General features: G+C 37.4%; 1 protein-coding gene across 1 annotated transcript; it reads right to left on the bottom strand.

Annotated features, from left to right (window-relative positions):
* Positions 1-465: 465 nt before the first annotated feature.
* On the bottom strand, positions 466-24404 carry LOC132092773 (snake venom 5'-nucleotidase-like). The gene is made up of 9 exons (XM_059499161.1): positions 24081-24404; positions 19304-19526; positions 15132-15320; positions 10518-10715; positions 2863-3017; positions 1578-1686; positions 1183-1332; positions 856-1056; positions 466-785 (listed from the first exon to the last, which is right to left on the bottom strand). The coding sequence occupies exons 1-9, from the start codon at positions 24402-24404 to the stop codon at positions 625-627; spliced, it is 1710 nt and encodes a 569-aa protein (XP_059355144.1). The 3' UTR covers positions 466-624.
* Positions 24405-25001: the final 597 nt, after the last annotated feature.

Below are 25001 nucleotides of genomic sequence, written 5' to 3'. Positions count from 1 at the left end.
GAAACAGAACAGAACTGAGACATTTCATATGTCACACTGTTAAGAGCCATGTGCGAAATAAAAGTACTGAAAACATGTTTTGTAAATGTTCTGGCTTTGCACGCAGTAAATAAAATCTTAATATATCCAGCTTCTTTGTCCCTGGTTATGTATATCTCAATAAATGATTTACAAAAAAAAAAAAATTCTATATAAAATAAATGCTTTATAAAAATATGAATAGCTACCTTTGGAAAAAGGGATTGAGATTTCTTGACAAACTAAAGTCTAAATCTAAAATCATCACAAGATGTGATGGTTCTTGACTATGATTCATTAAACATGACAAATTAAAGATGAAAAAAATCATAACCCTTTTTTATAAGAATCTCAGGAAAATATGCACAGGTCATAATCGAGGGAAAATATGAAAATATATTTTGAGTAAAGAAAAGTGCTATAAACTTTGTAAAGAGGTATAGATGCCTATAGAATATGACCTTTGATCCGTACTACATCACAGTGCTTATGTCTTTGCTTCTATGACAGAAACTGATCTTTGGGTCAAAGGTTTCTTTTTCCCCTTCTGACAGTACAATTATACACAAATGGTTACATGCTGTTCTCACAAGTACAATAAAACGACTAAACAAGCATGACCCAGAGTACCCACACCAGCAGAATAGTGGACAAATATCCTTGATGTCCAATACAAGAGCTCGAAAACTGAATCCGTCCTTCCACAGCTGGATGAACTCTCTTTCTCTCTTTTATGTAGTTGGCAACAACTGTTATATCCATGTTGCCTATGAAATATAAAACATGATATAATGTAATAATATGTGTATGATGAAATGTGCATATATGATAACTTACCGCTGTCATGTTTGAGTTTCTGTTCTTTGATCATGGAGTATCCATCTCCTCCACCCACGAGGTAAGAGGGCAGCACCACTTTATACACCTTCTTTGGGTTGAGTGGTTCATAACGGGGCACTCGACACTCAGTGCAGAGCACATTCACACTTTTAACACGGTTTCCAGGTGTTTTTGATAAATCATACACCACCTGAAACCCTGCAAAGGCATTTCAACTGGATTAAATGAATACTAGTAGGGACATATAGACTAGTTTTAGAATTCTGTAAATTCATAACATTTGTCCATGGGATTCCAGTACTCTGATTGAAGGGATAAACGCACCTGCCACCTGCAGAAATTCCCCAGTGTTTCCTCCATATCTGCGAACTGAGTGCTCAAAGACCTCAAGCAGTGTAGAGCCACTCATTTGGACCAGGTCAAATGTTCCTCCAAAGGGCAACACCGCAATCAGGTCCTCCATCGTGATGGAGCCTTCAATCGAAACATGCATTACGACTCTTTCAGTATTATTTCTAATATGCACTCGAGTTTTGTTTAAGATTTTGAAAGAAAATATAATTATATACACTGCTAAAAAAAAATAAGGGAACACGTAATTATCACAATATAACACCAAGTCCGTTAAACTATAGGGATATTGAATCTGTCCAGTTAGGAAGCAAAAGTGAATCAGTTTCCCCTGCTCTGGTGTAAATGAAAGCAGAATAGAGCTGTACCATTTCTGTTTCGCTCATCAATAGTTGATCGGATGGATCCACCATTCAGAATACAAGAGCTGACATGGTTCCACTGGATTTCATCAGGATATTTAATATTATTCTGGATCTGAAATACAAGTGGAAAAAGATTGTTTGTTTGCACCTGGTATCTGTATCTTGTAAACCAATTACAAGTCAAGACAAGACAGATGTTAACACATGATGCAAACAAACACGCATTCAAAAATGCTTGTTGATATGCAAATCCTACTTTACACTTAGAATTTATTTCCACATCGCAATCATGAGGGTTTAGGGTTATGATTAACTGACGAATCATGAAATATTACAAATTAGGCCTAACAAAAAATAGGCTTTTTTAAGCAAAAGGCATTTTGAAGTGAAACATGATCTGGATATTTCTTTGAGACATTTTTATGTAATGGGTATTTTATTTTAAAGCTGCTAACCAGCAATGGTTGATTGATGAGATCAGTGGATGGTCCAACAAATGTGATGTATTAACATGCCTCCAAATGTGCTTGGGTGATTACAAAAACACTCTGGAATCAGTTTACACCTAGATTACCATATGCGATGTGACTGAATGCATTTGTAGCCATTAAGGTTAAAAGTTTTGTACAATATTTATATTTGAGCTGCAGATGCTTTATATATATATATATATATATATATATATATATATAAATATAAATCATGTTCTACAGAGTACATGTAGTAGGGTGTTTCGCTGTATATGCATACATTTTGTATTGTGAATAATGAAACCAATATTTTTTTTAAACTGGGTTCCAGAGTGGATAAATTTGAAAACACCACCCTTGCATTTTCTTGTTGACAGCGAATCTGTATATTTTCTGAAACGATCAGCCCACGTCTGGTCCCTAGTCAGACACCGCTACGTCATGTAACAGCAACAAAAACATGAACAAACACTAAACTATTGTCTTTTTATTAACTAACATTAACACTGATTAATAAATGTATTGTTCCATGTTCGTTTGTATACCGGGTGTAAGGTTTACGTGCATAGTCCAAGTCGTCTTCTCCGTTTTTAGTGTATCTTTGTAGCCGCATGCTGGTCTGGCATGTATACTACATTGTTTTGTGTCGGTTTTGTGGTTTCGTGTGGACACAGATATTTCTTGAGACAAGGGGGAAAAAAAAGATAGAATAGGGAAAGCTCTGGCTTCGTGTGGACGTAGCCTTAGTCCCATCTAGAGTAGTCTTCTTGTCCATGAAAAACAATATGCAAACTAAAACCACAGACCTATTTACTCACCATGGCATCGCAGATTAAATTTCCCAAATTACATTCTCGAAATCGACATTCCTCAAATGTTCCATTAAGATAGACTAGAGTCTCTCCGACAATCTCAGAAGAGTAATTGGCCAGATTCTTCATCCAAGCGTCCACTTCAGCCTGAATGACTGGGTCTAGACAAAGTCAGGTCACAGGTTGACAGATCAAAACATTCTGGCATTTCCATAGGGTAATTTCCAGCAGAAACAAATCACATCTAAAAGATACAGTGTAGTACAGGGTTGTCCAGTCCTGCTCCTGGAGGGCCAACAGCCAACCTGCTCCAACACACCAGCCTGGAAGTTTCTAGTACTCCTGAAAACTTTGATTCAAGAGTCTTTAACTTGGGTTGGAGCTAAATATTTTTTATTAGTTTTTATGCATTTGCAGACACTTTTATCAAAAGCGACTTACAGTGCATTCAGTTTAACTGTTTTTGACTTAACGCATTCACTGGGAATCAAACCCACAACCTTTTGTGCTGTTAACACAATGATCTACCACTGAGCCTCACTGAGGAACACTATATTCATAGTAGTATATTCATGTCCAATGGGTGCACCAAGTATTTTCCTGTTCATGCTCTACATAAGGATTTTGAAAATTTCTTTAATCAAGATTGACATTACAAACTTCAAGCAAATCTGGAAAAATCCAGGAAAAGACGAGAATTTGCTTTTATTTGAGCAGAATTTCTCAGAGATCGCTATACTACAAACTTTCAATGTTTGCCAATGTTTTCATCTCAGCATTAATGTAGAGTGAATGGGTCATTTAAAGGGGTCATATGATGTTGATAAAAAGAACATTATTTTGTGTATTTGGTGTAAAATGTAATGTGTTTGTGGTTTAAGGTTAAAAAAACAATTTTCCACATAATGTACATTATTGTGCTCCTCTATGCTCCACCTTTCTGAAATGCATAGATTTTTTTTTTTTTTTACAAAGCTCATCGCTTTGTGATTGGCTGAATTCCTCAAGCGTGTGACAGAAATGTTACGCCCCTTAACACGGTGATGCCATCTCCTGGTACAAATAGAGACAAAACCAATAAAGTCCATTACAAACGAGGCATTTGTTGCATCCAGTGGGGACATAATTACTGATTATAATGACTTATACAGTGTTTTTACGCGCCACGTAAACATAGAACCATGTCTGCATTTGTGATCTGAGAAACGATAAACAACAAGTGCTACTCTAAATTTCTCAAAACTTGCAATTGAATCATCAGTGGCAAATCCTTTAATATCAAAACATACTCACAGACTGTGAGTCAGAAGCGCCTTAATGTCCTTGCAAAGTTGAAACTACCCCACTTTATAGAAACAGACACCGGCATTGTAGGCTACTGGTTCAGGAAACAGTCCTCGTCCTAGGTAAAATGCACGCACACATCTGAATATTTTGGTTGACCTGTTCTGGAACATTGTTGTAAATACAGCTTAACCACTGATTTCTAGTTGTGTCCTCTTTTGGAAGACTAAACAAAGTAGTTTCGCTTTCACAACTAAACAAACAGCATCTCCACAACATTACTGCAGGGGCAACAACGAGATTAAAAGTTTTTCTAGTTCATGCCTTTTTTCTTTGCATGAACATTTGGGCAGCATTATGCAAATCTTTCCACATCGTGATGTAGACGTTGGGGCGTGTTTAAAAGAGACATTTTAGGAGGGTGTGGTTATCTCTTTGGATTTGAGACTTTAATCTTTGGAACTTTACAGATCTTCTTCATGCACCAAGATCTTGTAACACTCCAAAGAGAAAGGAAAAATTTAATCGCATCATATGACCCCTTTAAGGAAAAATAACCAGCAGGCAAATATTTCAGATTAATAAATTGAGAGTAGCAGAAATATCATAATTGAAATATGGCCGCATGATAAATCCTATCTGAACTGAACCAACACTGAACTGAGCTAAATAGTGACACTGTTGTTTGTAAGGCCTCGTTTACACTGCAGGTCTTGATTCCCAATTCTGATTTGTTGCTATATCTGATTTTTTTGGGTCTGTTTACACGTTCTTTCAATTGTGACCCATATCGGAATCATATGTCAAATTACACTTGCCATAACATCTGAATGTTGTCATTTACCAGCTCAATGTGCTTCCTCCTGAGAAATATGTGACCTGCACTGACAAAATGAGTCACAATGAGCAAAAGAAATTAATAAAATTCCATTAAAAGACCTTCTAATTGATTTGTTGGAATCTGACTAAAATTTACTGAGCCACACCCGTTTGAAGTCGATAGAGTGAAGTCCTCTGTCTTTTCTTATTATTAATTAATATATTAATAATCACACAATACAGTTTCCCAGGAAGGCTGAGGAGTGTGATCCCCCAGTAGTTGGAACACACCCTCCGATCCCCCTTCTTGAAAAGAGGGACCACCACCCCAGTCTGCCATTCAAGAGGCACTGTCCCCGACCGCCACGCGATACTGCAGAGATGTGTCAGCCAAGACAGCCCCACAACATCCAGGGACTTGAGGTACTCAGGGCGGATCTCATCCACCCCTGGTGCCTTGCCACCAAGAAGCTTCTTAACTACCTCGGTGACTTCAGCTTGGGTGATGGACAAGTCCATCTCTGAGCCCTCAGCCTCTGCTTCCTCCACGGGGGGGCATGTTGGTGGGATTGAGGAGATCCTCAAAATATTCCTTCCACCGTCCAACGGTATCCCCAGTTGAGGTCAACAGTTGCCCACCTCCACTGTAAACAATGTTGGCAGGGCACTGCTTCCCCTTCCTGAGGCGCCTTATGGTTTGCCAGAATCTCTTCGAGGCCAACCAATAGTCTTTCTCCATATCCTCACCAAACTCCTCCCAGACCCGAGTTTTTGCCTCCACAACCACCTGCGCTGCAGACAGCTTGGCCTGCCGGTACCAATCAGCTGCCTCAGGAGTCTTAGCTTTCCTGGGAAAGTCTATGCCAGGGTACTGGATAGGAGAATTCGGCCAATAGTCGAACCTTGGATTCAGGAGGAACAATGCGGTTTTCGTCATGGTCTTGGAACACTGGACCAGCTTTATACCCTCACCAGGTTGCTGGAGAGTTCATGGGAGTTTGCACAACCATTGGACTTTTTTTTTTTGGATCTGGAGAAGGCATCCGACCGTGTCCCTCGCGCCCTCCTGTTGGGGGTGCTCCGGGAGTATGGGGTACGGGGCCCTCTGTTAAGGGCTGTCCGGTCCCTGTATGACCGGAGCAGGAGCTTGGTTCGCATTGCCGGCTGGAAGTCAGACTTGTTCCCGGTGCATGTTGGACTCCGGAGGTCTGCCCTTTATCACCGGTCCTGTTCATTATTTTTATGGACAGGATTTCTAGGCGCAGCCAGGGGCCGGAGGGTGTCTGGTTTGGGGACCACGTGATTTCGTCTCTGCTTTTTGCAGATGATGTTGTCATGTTGGCTTCATCGGGCCAGGACCTTCAGCATTCACTGGGACGGTTTGCAGCCGAGTGTGAAATGGCTGGCATGAGAATCAGCACCTCCAAGTCCGATGCCATGGTTCTCAGTCGGAAAAGGGTGGCATGTCCCACTCAGGTTGGTGGAGAGCTCCTGCCTCATCTTGGAGTCTTGTTCATGAGTGAGGGAAGGATGGAGCGGGAGATTGACGGGCGGATAGGTGCTGCTTCTGCAGTAATGCGGTCAATGTACCTGTCTTTCGTGGTGAAGAAGAAGCTGAGCTGCAAGGCGAATCTCTCGATTTACCGGTCAATCTACGTTCCTACTCTCACCTATGGTCATGAGCTGTGGGTCATGACCGAAAGGACAAGATCCCAGATACAGGCGGCCGAAATAAGCATTCTCCGCAGGGTGGCTGGGCGCTCTCTTAGAGATAGGGTGAGGAGCTCTGCCACTCGGGAGGAGCTCAGAGTAGAGCCGCTGCTCCTCCACATTGAGAGGAGCCAGCTGAGGTGGCTCAGAAATCTGTTCCGGATGCCTCCTGGATGCCTTCCTGGGAAGGTGTTCTGGGCACGTCCCACTGGGAGGAGACCCCGGGGAAGACCGAGGACATACTGGAGGGACTATGTCTCTCGGCTGGCCTCGGTATTCCCCTGGAAGTGCTGGAGGAAGTGTCTAGGGAGAGGGAAGTCTGGCCATCTCTGCTTAGACTGCTGCCCCCGCGAACCGGCCCCGGATAAGCGGAAGAAGATGGATGGATGGACAATACAGTTTTTTATTAGATCTTTGCTATTATAAATAAGAACAGATGCAAAAATAAAAAAAAAAACAGTAGTACAAAATTCATAGAAACAAACAAATAATGCGTTACCTATATAATTTTTTATCTAAAGCATTCATGTATGAAATAAGTGTGTTCATTACAAGTAAATTGATTATTAATACTACAAAAGCGATTCCCTCTTTACTTTTATTGTTAACATTATGATATATGATACAGACGTCCTATACTGTAATGCACATATGTACAACCCGAATTCCGGAAAAGTTGGGACGTTTTTTAAATTTTAATAAAATGAAAACTAAAAGACTTTCAAATCACATGAGCCAAAATTTTATTCACAATAGAACATAGATAACATAGCAAATGTTTAAACTGAGAAAGTTTACAATTTTATGCACAAAATGAGCTCATTTCAATTTAGATTTCTGCTACAGGTCTCAAAATAGTTGGGACGGGGCATGTTTACCATGGTGTAGCATCTCCTTTTCTTTTCAAAACAGTTTGAAGACGTCTGGGCATTGAGGCTATGAGTTGCTGGAGTTTTGCTGTTGGAATTTGGTCCCATTCTTGCCTTATATAGATTTCCAGCTGCTGAAGAGTTTGTGGTCGTCTTTGACGTATTTTTCGTTTAATGATGCGCCAAATGTTCTCTATAGGTGAAAGATCTGGACTGCAGGCAGGCCAGGTTAGCACCCGGACTCTTCTACGACGAAGCCATGCTGTTGCTATAGCTGCAGTATGTGGTTTTGCATTGTCCTGCTGAAATAAACAAGGCCTTCCCTGAAATAGACGTTGTTTGGATGGAAGCATATGTTGCTCTAAAACCTTTATATACCTTTCAGCATTCACAGAGCCTTCCAAAACATGCAAGCTGCCCATACCGTATGCACTTATGCACCCCCATACCATCAGAGATGCTGGCTTTTGAACTGAATGCTGATAACATGCTGGAAGGTCTCCCTCCTCTTTAGCCCAGAGGACACGGCGTCCGTGATTTCCAACAAGAATGTCAAATTTGGACTCGTCTGACCATAAAACACTATTCCACTTTGAAATAGTCCATTTTTAATGAGCCTTGGCCCACAGGACACGACAGCGCTTCTGGACCATGTTCACATATGGCTTCCTTTTTGCATGATAGAGCTTTAGTTGGCATCTGCTGATGGCACGGCGGATTGTGTTTACCGACAGTGGTTTCTGAAAGTATTCCTGGGCCCATTTAGTAATGTCATTGACACAATCATGCCGATGAGTGATGCAGTGTCGTCTGAGAGCCCGAAGACCACGGGCATCCAATAAAGGTCTCCGGCCTTGTCCCTTACGCACAGAGATTTCTCCAGTTTCTCTGAATCTTTTGATGATGTTATGCACTGTAGATGATGAGATTTGCAAAGCCTTTTAATTTTATTTTTTGAATTTTAAATGAGCTAATTAAGTGGATAAAAGTGTAAAATTTCTCAGTTTAAACATTTGCTACGTTATCTATGTTCTATTGTGAATAAAATATTGGCTCATGTGATTTGAAATTCCTTTAGTTTTCATTTTATTACAATTTAAAAAACGTCCCAACTTTTCCGGAATTCGGGTTGTACTACAATGTTGCACATCAGATGTTTTCCCCCAACAGTTCGCCAGGTCACCGTGATTTTGCCAAGTAAGACATGTTCCTGGATCAACATCTTTTGATGATCCTGGATCAACATTATTGTACAAAAATATAGACTTAACCCAATCCCCACCCCTAAACCTAACCTTACCCATAATTTATTCCTAAAATCAGAGGGAAATGATAGCTGATTAACAAGGGAGTAGAACCACCAACCCTGATTGTAAAGCCTAAAACAGGTATTTTCTGAAAAGTTATATCTCAATTCTAATTGGTTGATTGGAATGCTTTTCCAGGAACATGTACTTGGTGGAATCATGCACACCCAGTTCGCCAAGTGTTCACTTAAGACAGAAATGTAACTGTAATTCTATATGTGTATTTATCGGGATCGCACACTGTCAAAAGCCCCGTTATATGCATGCACTTCGGATGACAGTCAGCGCCAGAAGTGAGCGGAGAAAAGGTAATCCTTAAACAAATAAAGATAATTTTAGATGTCTAATTACTATCTGGAGCATTGTTTCACATACAGTACAGACCAGAAGTTTGGTCACACTTTCTCATTCAAAGAGTTTTCTTTATTTTCATGACTATGAAAATTGTAGATTCACACTGAAGGCATCAAGGGCTATTTGACCAAGAAGGAGAGTGATGGGGTGCTGCGCCAGATGACCTGGCCTCCACAGTCACCGGACCTGAACCCAATCGAGATGGTTTAGGGGTAAGCTGGACCGCAGACAGAAGGCAAAAGGGCCAACAAGTGCTAAGCATCTCTCGGGGAACTCCTTCAAGACTGTTGGAAGACCATTTCAGGTGACTACCTCTTGAAGCTCATCAAGAGTATGCCAAGAGTGTGCAAAGCAGTAATCAAAGCAAAAGGTGGCTACTCTGAAGAACCTAGAATTTGACATTTTCAGTTGTTTCACACTTTTTGTTACGTATATAATTCCACATGTGTTAATTCATAGTTTTGATGCCTTCAGTGTGAATCTACAATTTTCATAGTCATGAAAATAAAGAAAACTCTTTGAATGAGAAAGTGTGTCCAAACTTTTGGTCTGTATATATATATATATACACCACACACACACACACACACACATATATATATATATATATATATATATATATATTTACACTAATTTTGCCAGCATGGGTAACATATGATGTCATTAAACTGCGGAGAAGTACCAAATTGTCATAGTTTTAATTGCGTACAGAACCATGACTCAGAAAATCCGACCTGCCTGTTTACATGTCCGAATGCATGCGTTTTTTTCCTGTTTACACTTTCATACAACAGATTCAATCTGTGTCACATATGAACAAAAATCAGAATTGGGTCACATTTAACTGGTAGTGTTAATGAGGCCAAAGAGCTGCTTTATACCAGAATCTGAATTGTGTCCATAGATGAGTTTCCATAATTGATTGTTATTTTCCTTTGTTTTTGTGAAGCTGCTTTGACATGATCTATACTGTATAAAGCACTATAGAAATAAAGGTCATTACAGTCATAGATCATTTTATACTTAATCAATCTGAAATGTATATGTCGACTAACTAAAATCACAACCTTGGCAAAGGTTGCTGATAAACTCCCTTGTAACAGTTTTCATTTTCATGACAACAGAAAATTCTTAGCTTTTGATTTTAAATTTGACCACTGAACACACGGTTTAAAAAAAAAGAAATCATCATTGCAGAACAGAGTTTGTTATCTGTTTCTTTACAGTGAAGATGGGAAGCCTGTTGTCCTATCAGCTTTATTAACTTGCCATGTGCTTTAAATTCTCTAATCTCTTTCCAGGTTTAAAGTTTTCTTACCTGGTGCTGTCGAGCTATCCAGAAGAATTGGATTGCCTGAAGACTTCACTACATTTCCATTTGAATCAAAAGTCACTTTTAGGAATCCCAGATACTTTCCAAAGGCATAGGCCTGGACAACAGGAACCTGGCGCCCATCATCTGATTGGACCATGAATGGATAAGGTCCTGCGGGAACTTCTGTTGATGGTGGAGTTCCTGCAGAAATCAACACACAAAATAAATGAGCGGAGGGGAAATATTTCAATTAAGTACAGTAATAATTCTGTGCAAAGCACATTAAATGCTTCCTAAAAACTTTTGTTTTATTAGTTATTAATACAGTGTGCTTTATTAGTAAAAGGAATGTCTATCAACAGCACACTACTGCAATAATCCAGAGAGGTTTGGTAAGGAGTCCAGCAACACACAGAGATCTGAGTTCACCAACATCGAGCCAGTCTCCTCCAAGATGCTTGGAACAACCAAACTACAAACTACGGTGACCTTTTTGGCAAGGTTTGTCTTCTGCTTGTTGCCTTTCTTTAGCAGTGGTTTCCTAGCAGATATTCTACCATGAAGGCCTGATTCACACAGTCTCCCCTTAACAGTTGTTCTAGAGATGTGTCTGCTGCTAGAACTCCATGTGCCATTGACCTGGTCTCTAATCTGAGCTGCTGGTAGCCTGTGATTTCTGAGGCTGGTGAACTCGGATGAACTTATCCTCCGCAGCAGAGGTGACTCTTGGTCTTCCTTTCCTGGGGCGGTCCGCTTGTGAGCCGGTTTCTTTGTAGCGCTTGATGTTTTTTGTGACTGCACTTGGGGACACTTTCAAAGTTTTCCCAATTTTTCGGACTGACTGACCTTCATTTCTTAAAGTAATGATGGCCACTCATTTTCCTGTACTTGGCTGCTTTTTTCTTGCCATAATACAAATTCTAACAGTCTATTCAGTAGGACTATCAGCTGTGTATCCACCTGACTTCTGCACAACACCACTGATGGTCCCAACCCCATTTATAAGGCAAGAAATCACACTTATTAAATCTGACAGGGCACACCTGTGAAGTGAAAACCATTTCAGGTGACTACCTCTTGAAGCTCATCAAGAGAATGCCAAGAGTGTGCAAAGCAGTAATCAAAGCAAAAGATGCATACTTTGAAGAACCTACAATATGACATATTTTCAGTTGTTTCACACTTTTTTGTTATGTATATAATTCCATATATAATTCCACATGTGTTAATTCATAGTTTTGATGCCTTCAGTGTGAATCTACAATTTTAATAGTCATGAAAATAAAGAAAACTCTTTGAATGAGAAGGTGTGTCCAAACCTTTGGTCTGTACTGTATAAGTAATGTGTACTTCCTAAAGGCCTAGGATTTGGTTTAGGGTTAATTGTTTGTGATAAAGCATAATTTACTGTTATAACTATAGTAAGTAATATTTGTAACAAATACTTTTGGACAGTTCTGTATTCAAATAATAATCAGCATTAGTTGTGTCAAAAATGCTAACTAATATTCTTCTTATAAAGTCTATTTTCAAACATGGTTTATAGACTGAGTTGTGGATTTTGTTAAAAGTCATGAAAGAGGAGAATTCTTACACAATACCAATAAAAGTATAAAGTCTCCACCTCCCAAGTCTATTATATACAGCTGTGTAGATATGGCTTGGGTCTCTCCTTTAATGTAAGTTTATTCATTTCCCCCCTTTGAATCCGCCAGGTGAAAATCATAAATCTGACAACTTAACACAAGATAAGAACACACTTCTTCCTAGCAAGTCAAGACATAATCAATGCCCAGAGGACAAAAGTGAACACCCATGTTTAATAACTGTGGTTATTGGTATATTCATGCTTGCCTAGAAAACAGTTTCTGGAAAAAAAATAAAATAAAAAAAACACGTCTAAGCTGTAATGGTTAGTTGTTTGGATCAAAATAAAACACAAAATATCGTTTCATCTTTTCATCACACCCAATAGAGGTGTGTCAGGGACCAAGCAGTTAAGCAAGAGGAGTCGCAAGGGAAGTTCAAAAATAAGGATTTTTTTTTTCCAATAATCATGACAACAAAATGAAAATAAAGGTTTGGGCCCAAAAACAAAAGTCAAATAAATAAACAGTAACTAAAGCTCGAAACAAAAAATACAACTAACCTCTTACAAAAGAAACAACGGGGACTTATATATTGGCTGATCAGACCATTTTTAACACACGGGAAGACTAACAACAACCCTACTACACAAGCTACAAATAACAGCAAAATCTACCTAAAACTTGTTCCAAAAAGGAATATACTTTTACTTACCCTTAACTCAACAAAAGTACTCTATATAACATAAATCCAAACTCCAAAATATCTGAGAGAATGAGCTATCCCCCCAGACATAACAAACAATGGTAGTGTCCAATTAGGCCACCTCTCCTATAAAACTGATCCAATCGCCACCCCTTTAAGCCAGCCAACTTCCTGGATCTCTCCCGGGTGTGGAATCCAACACTGGTAAGCTCAGAAACAAATAATTATACAAACAGAATGACAATCCAAAAGTAACTAATGGTGCGCTCTCCCAAAAATATACTTCTGTATGGTCAACTAAATAAAGTACAATGTATGTGAAATGATCTACGTGTCCTGTGAGTTGTTTGTAACTAAAATGTTTGCAACAAATGTGTATTAAAAATTTATATAAACTAATCCTAAAGAAAAACAGCATAAACTATAAGTGCATGAGGTTAGCGCTCTTAAACTGGCTGTGAGGCCATGGCTGTGGCCTTCACAAGGTGTATGGCCGTTACTTTATTTGTGGTGGAAACAAAACAGTCCTTGGGAAAATTCAACTGTGCGTACACCACTTTAAAGAGGTCATATGATGCGATTTCAAGTTTTCCTTTCTCTTTGCAGTGTTACAAGCTGTTCGTGAATACATGAGATCCCTAAAGTTGTAAAAATATTCTTTATCAAATGTAAGACTTGACCAAACCCCCCAAAACGCCTCGTTTAAACACACCCTCACGTCTACGTCACTGTATGGGAAGATTTGCGTAACACTGCCCAAATGTTCATGCAAAGAAAGAAGGTGAAACTTTATAGTTGCTGTCGCCGCCAGCGCCATGTTGTGGAGATGCTGTTTGTTTCATTGCGAAAGCGAAAATACTACTCAGTTTTGATTTCTCCGATCACAAATGCAGACATGGTTTTATGTTTACATGGTGCGATATGCAACACATTGCGTAAAAAGACAGTATAATACATTATAATCACTAATTATGTCCCCACTGGATGTAATGTGTCGTTTGTCGTTTAATTGGTTTTGTCTCATCGCGCTGGGACACACGGCATCACAGTGTGTTAAGGGGCATATCATCTCTGTTCACACGATTGAGGCATTCGGCCAATCACAATGCACTGGATAGCTGGCCAATCAGAGCACACCTTGTTTGTTCAGAACGATGAGCTTTGTAAGAAATCGTTGCATTTCAGAAAGGCGGGGCATGGAGGAGAAACAATAATGTACATTATGTGGAAAATAATGTTTTTTTTTTTACCTTAAACCACATAAACACATTGCATTACATCAAATACACAAAATAATGTTCTTTTCAGCAACACCATATGACCCCTTTAATGTATTTTTGTGCAGATCCAACAGACCATAGCCCTAATTAAGAAAATGGAAATTAAAAGTTTTCGTTCGAGTGTCACTTTGTTTGGAAAAGTGCTGAGAACAGACAGTCCCATACACATCATCTTTAATAAATAAAATTATTCACAAATTATCCTCTATTTTGTGGGCCTTGTGAAACAGGGTGGACCTCTGTTCTTCACCTTATTGTGCTTTTTTGTTATTTGAGTGAAAATTACTTTAATTAAATAAAGTTTATTTAGCCTTAGTTTAGCTAACATGTTCTTATTTAATGCAGCTCCACAGTTAACTACATAATAAAAAAACACAATTCAGTTGCAAGTTCACATCAGTATGTAATTTTGATGTCTGCAGTGCCGGAGGATGTGGTTCCTCCAGCACTGCATGAATGTGATGTGAAATTAGCAGTCTGAAATTTACCACAATTTCTGACCCATTAATTGCCAATGACAGAAGATTGAATAAAATTTGATTCCTCTTTTGAATTTGTGTCATGTGCTGTACACCCCATTTCTGTCCTTAAATATGTTGTTGTTGAGTGTCACCATCCTAGTGTGTGTTAGATGTGAACTAGTTGCGGCTTTGTGTGACCTACATACAATTACTGCCAGTTATCACTGAATGACTTACAGTTGTCTTTACAGTTTATGTCAAGTCTTCTGAAACCCTTTGATTTGATGACTTCAGAAGGTTGGAAAGTAGAACATGAGTCAAATGGGTCACTTTTATGTTACATTCTTGACATTTTTTCTAAGTATGAAAAAAAGAGCACACTGGAAATCTTGCTAAACACTGCAATTTGGAGTGAGAATTTCTATTGTGGGTTGGTTGGGGATATATGGGGATGAACAAAAATGGTGAGAAAATATTTTTTAGGAATAAAAACTGTAATGAATTTGATTAAATCATCATTTAATTGTAAACTGGCACAATAATAATAATAAATATAACCTCACGGGCAATTGTATGATACGTACCTGTGTACAGGAATGTATTGGTGTGCCCTCCAATCACAACATCCACTCCTCGAACTTTCTTTGCAATCATTTGGTCCACCGTGAACCCAGAATGTCCAAGAGCGATGATCTTATTAACACCCAAAGTATTGAGTTTGTCCACTTGATGCTGTAAAGCAGTAACCTCATCCTCAAACTGGAGATAGGGGCCTGTAAAATCATATACATATGGAAAAACACCATCATATTACTCATAAGAGAAATTAAAACTGTATATTTGATGCTAATCTGTTTAATTGTGTCATCAGGCAAGTCAATCACTCTCAGTCAATTGAATCCGATCTTGACTGATTCTAGGATCTATGTAAGCTCAGTCGATATGAAATTCTGTTCTGCAAAAACTAGATTTTCTATGTTTGTCAGTGTATCTCTCCGAGAAATAGGCAGCATAGTAGTGTTTCCGTTCAGTTTGTCACGTGCAGTAGTGAACTGCAGTATGCATTTGTGGAAAAGCTTTGACCTCTGAAAGTTAAATAAAACTGACTGGATAAGAAGCTATTGTCGTGTTGTCTTTCCTCTCTGTTGTTTGTCACCCCTTTCAATAAACCTCAAGTTTACCACACCTAAGTGTTCTCGCTTCTTTCAAAAATTGTGGTGAGATCTAAACTGTGTGTAAATAGGGGGTTTCAATACCATTTCAGTCTAAACTTGATTTTTAAAATGAATAGCAAGTTTGCAGCTGGACTGACTTCAAAACGTTATGACATTCACACTGTTATTAATTTGAACTGAATTAGCACTTATCTAGCTCAATCTGAACAATGACCTGTCTCCATATCCTTACTAAAAAGTAGTATACTTCAAGTTTGTTTTATTAAGTATACGTAAGTAAAGTTCAAGTATATTTTTAAGTATACTTCATGTAGCAAGTACATATATCTGTGTTCTAGTAGTATACTTGTAAGTGTTTTCAGCACTCCTTGGGACTAAATTGGCACACTTTCTAGTATACTGTATAAAAGTATACTTTTAAGTATAACAGTAGTAAACTTTCAGTACACAACTAGTTTACCCTATGTCTGTAGTGTGTACTGCAATTATACTAAAAGTGAACTTAGTAAACTATCAGTATACCTCTAATTAAATACATTGTACTCTTTGAAGTATAGTCTCAGTAAACTACTATTTTAGTAGTTTTATACTGCAAGTAAACGCAAGTAAAAGTTTTCTTTAAGTGAACTTTACATCATATTTTAAGTATACTACTACGTCCCTATGTAGGTTTTAATGTGTATATATTTTGTCGTATGAATATCTGAACATAGAAAACATCCAAAGAAAGAACAGGTATCTGATTGAAAACAAAAACATTTTATTCTAGCTTCATGCATTCTTTTCTAAAACACTTTAATGTGGGTAAGTTTCATAAAAAAAATAAAGAAATAACATTTTGAACAAAAAGCTGAAAAAAGACTGAATTGGATTCAGAATGATAATCAGAACGTAGATGGAGTCGATCAACACCCTAAAGCTTGACTGTAATTATTACCTCTTCATCGGTCATTTTATTCCATAATGTTACAGTTTTGATGCTGTTTCATGTCAGATGATTGTGTTACATGTGTTAGTATCTGGTGTTTCTTTTTTTCTTCTTCATTTGTTTAATTTTTAGGAAATTCTGTGCAGAAGATGTTTACTAGCGCCCTCTATTGTATAATAATGAAAACACATATTCTAGGAGTATAGCTCAAATATTTTTAGAATTTTTGTAAGTATAAGTTAAGTATACTTAAACGTCATTTTAAGAATGACCTGCTCCTTTTTCAGGAGATGTAAACATTTCAACTTTTCAGAATGCTGCAAGCCGCAGGTCATGTGACAAGAACCAACCAATCAGCTTCATCCTTTCCCGTTAACAACATTAAAAGCTCAGTCAAGATAAAGAAACAGCTGATCATAACTATACAGGGATAGCCATTTTTAAATTAATTTAGTAGCAGATCTACTGCAAGCGATTTTTAGTGCTGCAAATTCATTTATCCTTTGCTGAAACTTCTGCGTCTTCATTGAGAGCGCAGGTAATGGGTGCTTAGCATTGCCAGACGCCTCGAAGCGGAAAAAAAAGCAGAAAGTGGCGCGACTAGCATTCTCCACCTGTTTTTAGGCACGACATGTGAATGGCCCCTAACAGCCCTTTCGAGTCGATTAACGCGGATACGCGTTTTGAGTCATTTTCTCCTGATAACCCCGAAAAGACCTTAAATTACACTTTCAGTTTTAATCGTACAGATAAGAGCAATACATCAATCGAATCTGTAAAGGGTCTACTTTTTTTTGGATACAGACATAATAACAACAAAACTTTGTGCACTTATAAAATAAAGATAACAAACAAGGTGTGCTGTCTGTAGCCTTTGTCTGCGCTTATCTTCATTTACAAACAAGTCATTAAAATGAACTGTAACTCCGTGAATACTCAACGAAAATACATGGGGGAGATATCTATAGAAAGCTTGACATGTCTATTTTTAAACTAAACAAGTGCCGCCGAAAACAGATATTCTGTGATAAAGTAATCCATATGAAAACAACGCGATGTCTGTTTTTCATGTCTCTCTTCATTATATCTAATGTGACCACGCCCCCGCGCTGAACGCGCTATTCAGATTCAAACTGAAGCGCGCAGCTTGAATACGCCCATAACAGAAGAAAAAGCAGCGAGACTGTTCTTCAAGATTTTATTTTACTGTTTGCTTCGCGATGAGAGGAATAAGACATAATTCACCCCAAAAAGATGTCATGTGGTTGAGGATTTGAGAAATGGATTTCCTCAGAAAAAAAGAATGCAGCACTTTATTCAGCAGAGATCATAAACATGAGTAAGTCTCTTTTTAGTTATTTATATACTTGTACTAGTTTTCACATAACGTGTAAACATTTTACTAGTTAGACTTTTTCCAAATACTTTTTCCAAACTATAATTCCTGACTAAATGTATAGTAATCAAGTGAAACATTATGAAGTTTCAATAACAATATACAATACTATACCCTTCGAAAGCTTGATGTAAATAATATAAATGTAACAAATAGATAACTGTCACAAATGTAAAAACATGCTTTTCTTTCAATTTATTCCCCCTAAAAACCCAGAAAAATATTCTCAGCTCTTTTCAACATTAATAATAATGATGATAATAATAACAACAAACGTTTTTTTTTGTAGAAAATAAGATTGTTAAAAGGATTCTGAAGGATTGTGTGACTGGAGTAAGCATGCCAAACAATTTGTTTGAAAGTCAGCTTTGATTGTTTCTAATAAACTGTTTAACTGCACCCCCAAGTGGATATTAAATTATGTTGTGGGATAATTAAATATATTCTAAATAAACTACAAACATAAAATTATATAGATTTATTTTGTTCTTGCATTCTTTCTTGTAACTCCTTCCTCTCAGTGGCACAGATGACTGAATGGCTCATTATGCAGCTCATTATGCAGGCCTTTGTCTTCTCAGGTGTAAATCACAATGATATTCGTGGTAGTTGACGCCTACTCGCATATGACTTTTACCAACAAAAAGTGTCTTAGAAAATTTAAATCAATATATTGTTCTCTGTGAGTGAGTAAACAAGATGATTTTCACATCATTTAGAAAGAAAAATTCTAGGCTACAAGCTCCAGTTCTCAAAAATCCCGGGAACCATTGTTCTTTGTGTGTTTTTTTGCCTTATTCAAGTGTTTTAACATTTTTAGTTTTTCACTAACCACGCATAATATTTTTTTTCTCAAAAACACAATCATGTACATACATGCATTTAACATATTATTACAGCCCAGTTTGTGCTAATTACAGTGAGATTAGTCTTTACCCATTTAGATATTTATAAGAAACTGAAAAAAGCACAAATGTCAGGGCATGACAAAACTTCTCCAGGCCCCAAAAATACCCTTAGACTCCAGAGGGTTAAATTTGAAAAAAGCTAGCCTAATTTAACAAGAAGGGTCAACTATATAAGCTACTTAAAATTACACATTTCACCTACAGTAGGCTATAAACTTAATAGCAAACAGTCTAAATGCTGGTTTTTAAAAACATGCTTTTCTCCTTCTTAAAGCATGGGAAAATTAGTGTGATTTGTAACATTATGTGTAAGCCTAGCCTGGCTAAAGAGTGCAATAGAATATCTTACCTGGTAGAGACAAAGCAGGGGTCTCCACAGATGTGTAGCCAACAATACCTACTTTCTCTGAGTTAACAGTGAAGATCTTAAATGGGAAACAGTGGATGCCAAACTGAGGAGCAATCATTTGATCGGCTTTAATATTTGCACTAAGAACAGTGCAGTTCACATCCTGAAGGAAAGGTTTCAGGAGGCCATCCACTCCGTTGTCAAATTCATGATTTCCTAAGGCCTAAAGAATTACACACACAAACAATGTTTTACACAGTAAAAAATGACATGTTGTGAACACAAAATCAGTGTTAGCATTTTTGTACAATTTGCATGCATGCACCAGTAATTGGTTTTAAAGACATTTGAACATTCGGACTGTGTTTTGGTGTCCGTAAGTTGCCGAGTCCAATAATGTCACCAGCCATAAGAACAAATGGAGGCTTGCATAATTAATGCTTCAAATCTAGAATTTAAAGAAGTTGGTAAGTGGCCAGAAGCTTTACACATTAGCCTTCATGATTATTTATTAATTACGGCATGGAACATAAAGTGCGGATCTCCTAATGATATACTGTACACCGGAAGACAACTGGTAAACAAATAAAAACAAACCAACAACATTTTACAAGAGAGCCATCATCAGGTTAGATAGATTTGAGAGGAAAAAGAAATCAAATTAAATTCTGTATTGTAAAATGCAAACTGATAACAATGCTCATGATCTCTGGCTTCCAGACTAATGAGCTTAAAAATGTGTTCTTTAAAGGTTCTGTTATATAAATACTCCTTTTAGCAGGCCATATTTCACTTGAAAATAATATTTTATTATAATATTTTAATATATTTATTATTAACCTTTTACTTGGAAATAATATTGAGAAGATTATTTTTTTCCTCACTCTAAATCTAAATGTAGGGGTTGTACAATTTCATTATACAGTTTTCAAGAACTGTAAAAACATGGCAAGTTTTTACTATAGAATTTCAAAAAATATTGTACTGTAAAATTTGTAAAATCATGCAATTTAAACGCAGTAATACTTTCCATGAAGCATGTATAATGATACATTATAAAGGTATTCTTAAGCAATTATAATGAAACCTTATAATATGTTGTATCATCTCATGAATATTCATAAGAACAGTTTTAATATATTATAATATTTAATTCTTTGTGGTTATATTTTTTAAGAGTATGATTATTTATAACACAATGAAAACATTTCATCCACTTTTACAATGGATTATATTTCTCAGTTATAATGTATTATGAGTCTCATATCTTGCTATTTTTCTGATGCTACTTTACTTAAAGCAGTCAAAGACCACTTTTAAGTAGTAATAATAATAATAATAAAATGTTTTTATCTCAAACGGCCATAAGATCAGATATCAGATCAGATGAATGTATAATATGACACATTTGCTTTGAACTATTTTTATTGTGTTATACAAATAAAATGCATTTAAATATAAACACACACATGCACTTCTAAATTCTATCACCAAATAGTTTGCTATTTTAAGCCACTTTAAACGGACAACAGAAGAATTCACCCAAACATTTCTAAATTTTCTTTGACAGTGATTGATAAGGTCTCATTGGGGAATCTACATTTGGGAGACACCTATTCTGCTTAAGTTGCACAAGTTTGAGACCCACTACACCTGAACAGGTGCTCCGTCCACTGTACTGAAGACTCCAGTGGCTCAGCTGTCCACTTCTGCTCTACATTACGTCAATGATAACATGAGTAATACATCCCCTTGGTGCCCATAATGATGGAAAACTCTTAGTACAGATTATTATTGTCTTAGTACAACACACAAAAGCACAAATTATCATTTACACTACACAAAAAGTGTTTCATCTATATAAAAGTTTCATTCACAGTAACTGCCTTTAATAACTTTTCATTCTCATTTAGTTTAATACATTTATCCATTAATTAATCTAACTGCATCCATAGATATCTGTAGATACAGTTTCTAAAGAACTACTTCTTCTAAAGAGGCAGTTGTGGCCTAGTGGTTAGAGTTAGACCTGTAACCCAAAGGTCGCAGGTTCGAGTCTCGGTGCAGGCAGGAGTTGTGGGGGTGAATGAACAGTGCTCTCTCAGATCAGTTTGGATTTTTGTATGGAGGATTAGGGTCATGTGGGACACTTTTAGCCATTTTGATTTGTGCATCATATTTCCATATGGAGCCAAAATGATGCATCAAAATGTTATATAATTATGAAGTCCCTAAGATGTTCCATAACTAAATCTGAATAAGTTTTTCAGAAATTGTAATTCAATTGCACATATATTAGTGCTCCTTGTGCCAAATCGTTTAAGAATCTGTGGATCTTCTAATCTGGGAAAGCTCATGCTCAAATCTGGGACACTGTTTTGGCTTAGAAATAGTAAAACAATTTTACAAATTAAACTTCACATTTAACACTCCTGGTTAAATGTGCATACCCATGTTTGCTAAATTTAGTAGGCCTACAGTGTGTTTGATGTCTTCATAAGTCTAAAAAAAAAATAGTAACCTCATGTAAGTAACATTATGTAATATTAGATACAATTTTGGAACATAAATCTTATATTATTTAAAATCATTTAGTATTTTACTTTTTTACAACAATAATAATAACCATGCAATGAAGTCAAGAATGTAAAATTTAACTTAATAAAGATAGCAAAATAATTTCATAAACATTTTTTAAAAAGATGTACAATTTGGATAAAAAAATGGTTATTAAACCTCTATAAATTTCTAATATCAAACTTCTTTCTTTTTTTTTTTCTTCAAAAGCTTGTGTTAATCAAATTGTAATGGTAAAACACTTCCTAACAGAACCAAGCAGTCCTGGGCAGTCATGGACTCATCATGGTCCAGGATCCCATTGTCCTCTAGTCTCTTAATTGTGAATCTGGCTCTTAAAACAAATAATATTGCTGCATTATAAGCCCCAAAACTGACAAAATTATATGTATGGCATTTAACATTATTAATGCATATTTTATCAATTGAATAAGTAAGTCCTGATTATTATTCTTATTCTCACGATCCGCTTCGCGTCGTGACTGCATCACCACCTCGTGTGTGCTTTATTTTTGTAATAATTCAACAGTCCGGAGCAGGCCCGGCTGCAGGATGAAATGACTGAGGGGGCATTTGAAATTGTTAAGGGGGCTTAACTTTATTACACCATCAATGATTAATACACACTGAGATCTCGCTTTGCAACGACAGATTTTTAAATACAGAGCTCCCTAAAACACTCCATATGCAACTGCAGGTAAGTTAACCAGAAACTAGCAAATTTTAAACAGCGTAATGATGATAGATCATGTCCTATACCTTTTTAGAAGAGCTGCAGTCTCCTTGATTTGGCACTGAATGTCCTTAGAAACAACTGTATTTTCAGGAAATCACACAGTCGACAAAAGATAAGCCAGCGTCATTTATTATGAATAATTAACCCTTTCACACTTACGTTTAAAATATTCTAACTGACTCCCGAGAGTAAGATTTTTCAAGGCGACAGTTATTTTAGAACGTTCCCCCTTAATGTTTCCATGGCAACGCGTCATATTTGTCACGTGAAACACCGCAGCCACAATAATAACACTGTATAACAGATGTAGGCTATCCTTCATTTCGTTTTTCCTTTTTTATTCGAAATATTCACAAACTTACTTACCATGTCATCAACTATCTGATATTCCGATTCTCAAATATGTTTAAGTGAGTGTGTTTGGTCGTTTAAAAACCTTTATAACAATAGAGTAAACTTTATAGTGAGCCTACTTCCAGTGTGTTTGTCTGATATGAAACACACGTCTGCAAATTATATTTGAATAGATTGTTATTGCTGCCTTCACAGACTCCAAATGTAGGCTATTGTTTCACCAGTGCTTATGTGTAGCCTATTTAAATGTATGAAATCTAAAATAAACATTATGAGGTTGAAAACACTGCATAGTTGTGATATATGACAGCCTTGAGCTCGTCATTATCTGGCTCAGCGCCAACCAACGCGAAAGACGTTTGAATCTGGCAGTTAATGTCACGAGTCACAACACTGAACATTCTAAATCCCATGGGGATAAGGTTCAATTATTATTTAACTCAAAAGGTTGAACATTTTATTTTTAACCATGAATACAAAAATGAAACAGAGGGGGCACAAGTCAGATCTGAGGGGGCATTGCCCCCTTTTGCCCCCTTGTGGCGCCGGGCCTGGTCCGGAGTCAATTATTCCGCTTATGCTACGGTTTACCACACCTCAAGACATCGACATCAACATTTTAGAACATTGTTTTATTTATAACAGATTTATACCCTTAACATTAGTTTAGTCCAAATCCCATGTCAATGTCATTTCAGTTAACTTTACATAGAGGTACTTCCTGTTTGTTGATTTTCTTGGCCACATTTCTGACATAATTTTTTGGTAACTTTCTCAACTGTTGCTCTCTAGGCTCCAGGGGTCTGTTTTTATCAGGACACTTTCACACACACAACGCGTTCTGTTGAATTAAAAATGGTAATGGTAATTCAAAGTGCTAATAGAGCCAATAGAGTCTTTCATTGAGACACAGATGGGACTGATCTGGTTACTATGAATCTGGGGGGTCATGTCCCCCCGTCCCTAGTGCCGTCTGCGCGTCTGATTTTGAAAGCTCAAAAGTTCTCTTCCATTCCCAAATTAACGGTCCCTAAGAAATCTAAAGCTGTTCGATGCCAATCAGTTCTTACAGTTATCCCAATCCTCCATCACCCCGATAATTACTCTTACCATCGCATCGTATCCGAGTCTATTCATGAAATGCGCCGCTTCTGCGCCTTTGTAGACGTTAAACCAGACGGTCCCCTGAAACTGATCGCCCGCGTCCAGTAAGAGCACATTCTTCTCCTTGCTACGAACTTCTGTGATTTTCGTAAACCTCCGCGCGACTCCAGCGAAACAAGGCGCTTTAGTGCATTTGCCTGAGTCCTTGTTGGTCTCCTCCACCCGCGCGTGAACATCATTAGTGTGGAGTAAAGTCAGCTCAAACTCTGTCCTGCACATATGACAGTGAAGCCAGATGAAAACTAACAAATGACTGCACCGCATCATCATCTCCTCGGTCCTCTCTGAACTTAGTCCATTCAGAGGAGTTCAGCGGGCTTCAGTCTGGAGGCGGGGTTACGAGCAGCACCGAAAAACAAAAAAGGAGGTCTCTATGTAGTGTACAGTATGAGAAGAAATCAGTGGCGTTGCAAGTCAACCCACCGGCCCATGTGCGAAAAATTGTAGGCCACGGACCCTGAACGTTATGGTTTATTGTTTTTATGGATAGTGTCACGTGACGCGAGACACTATCCAAAAGCGCAACTTTTGTTGATAAGTTTAATTTCTTCGTTTTATATAACGAATTTATATAAAGTTTGTCTTTATTGTTGCAGTGTTCTCATAAAAATAAATAACTAAATAATGTACCACAAACTAAGCATTTGTTTTACCTTATTTAGCCTTCAACAAGAGTCTATCACTCGTATTCATTTTGTAAAAAAAAAAAAGAAGATGTTTAATATAGGCCTATACGAATTGTAAGGCTGATGTGTTTTGTTAATATAATAGGGTACCACAAACTTAAACCCTTTTACACTTAAAGTGGAAATCCAAAGACCGTTTATTTGTGTTACAACCCACTGAGTAAACTTGCGTCCAGTGGAC

This window comes from Carassius carassius, chromosome 18 (genome assembly GCF_963082965.1).
Source record: "Carassius carassius chromosome 18, fCarCar2.1, whole genome shotgun sequence".
Lineage (NCBI taxonomy): Eukaryota > Metazoa > Chordata > Actinopteri > Cypriniformes > Cyprinidae > Carassius > Carassius carassius.
Note: the sequence above shows the minus strand (reverse complement) of the source record. Positions and strands in the feature narration are given on the sequence as shown.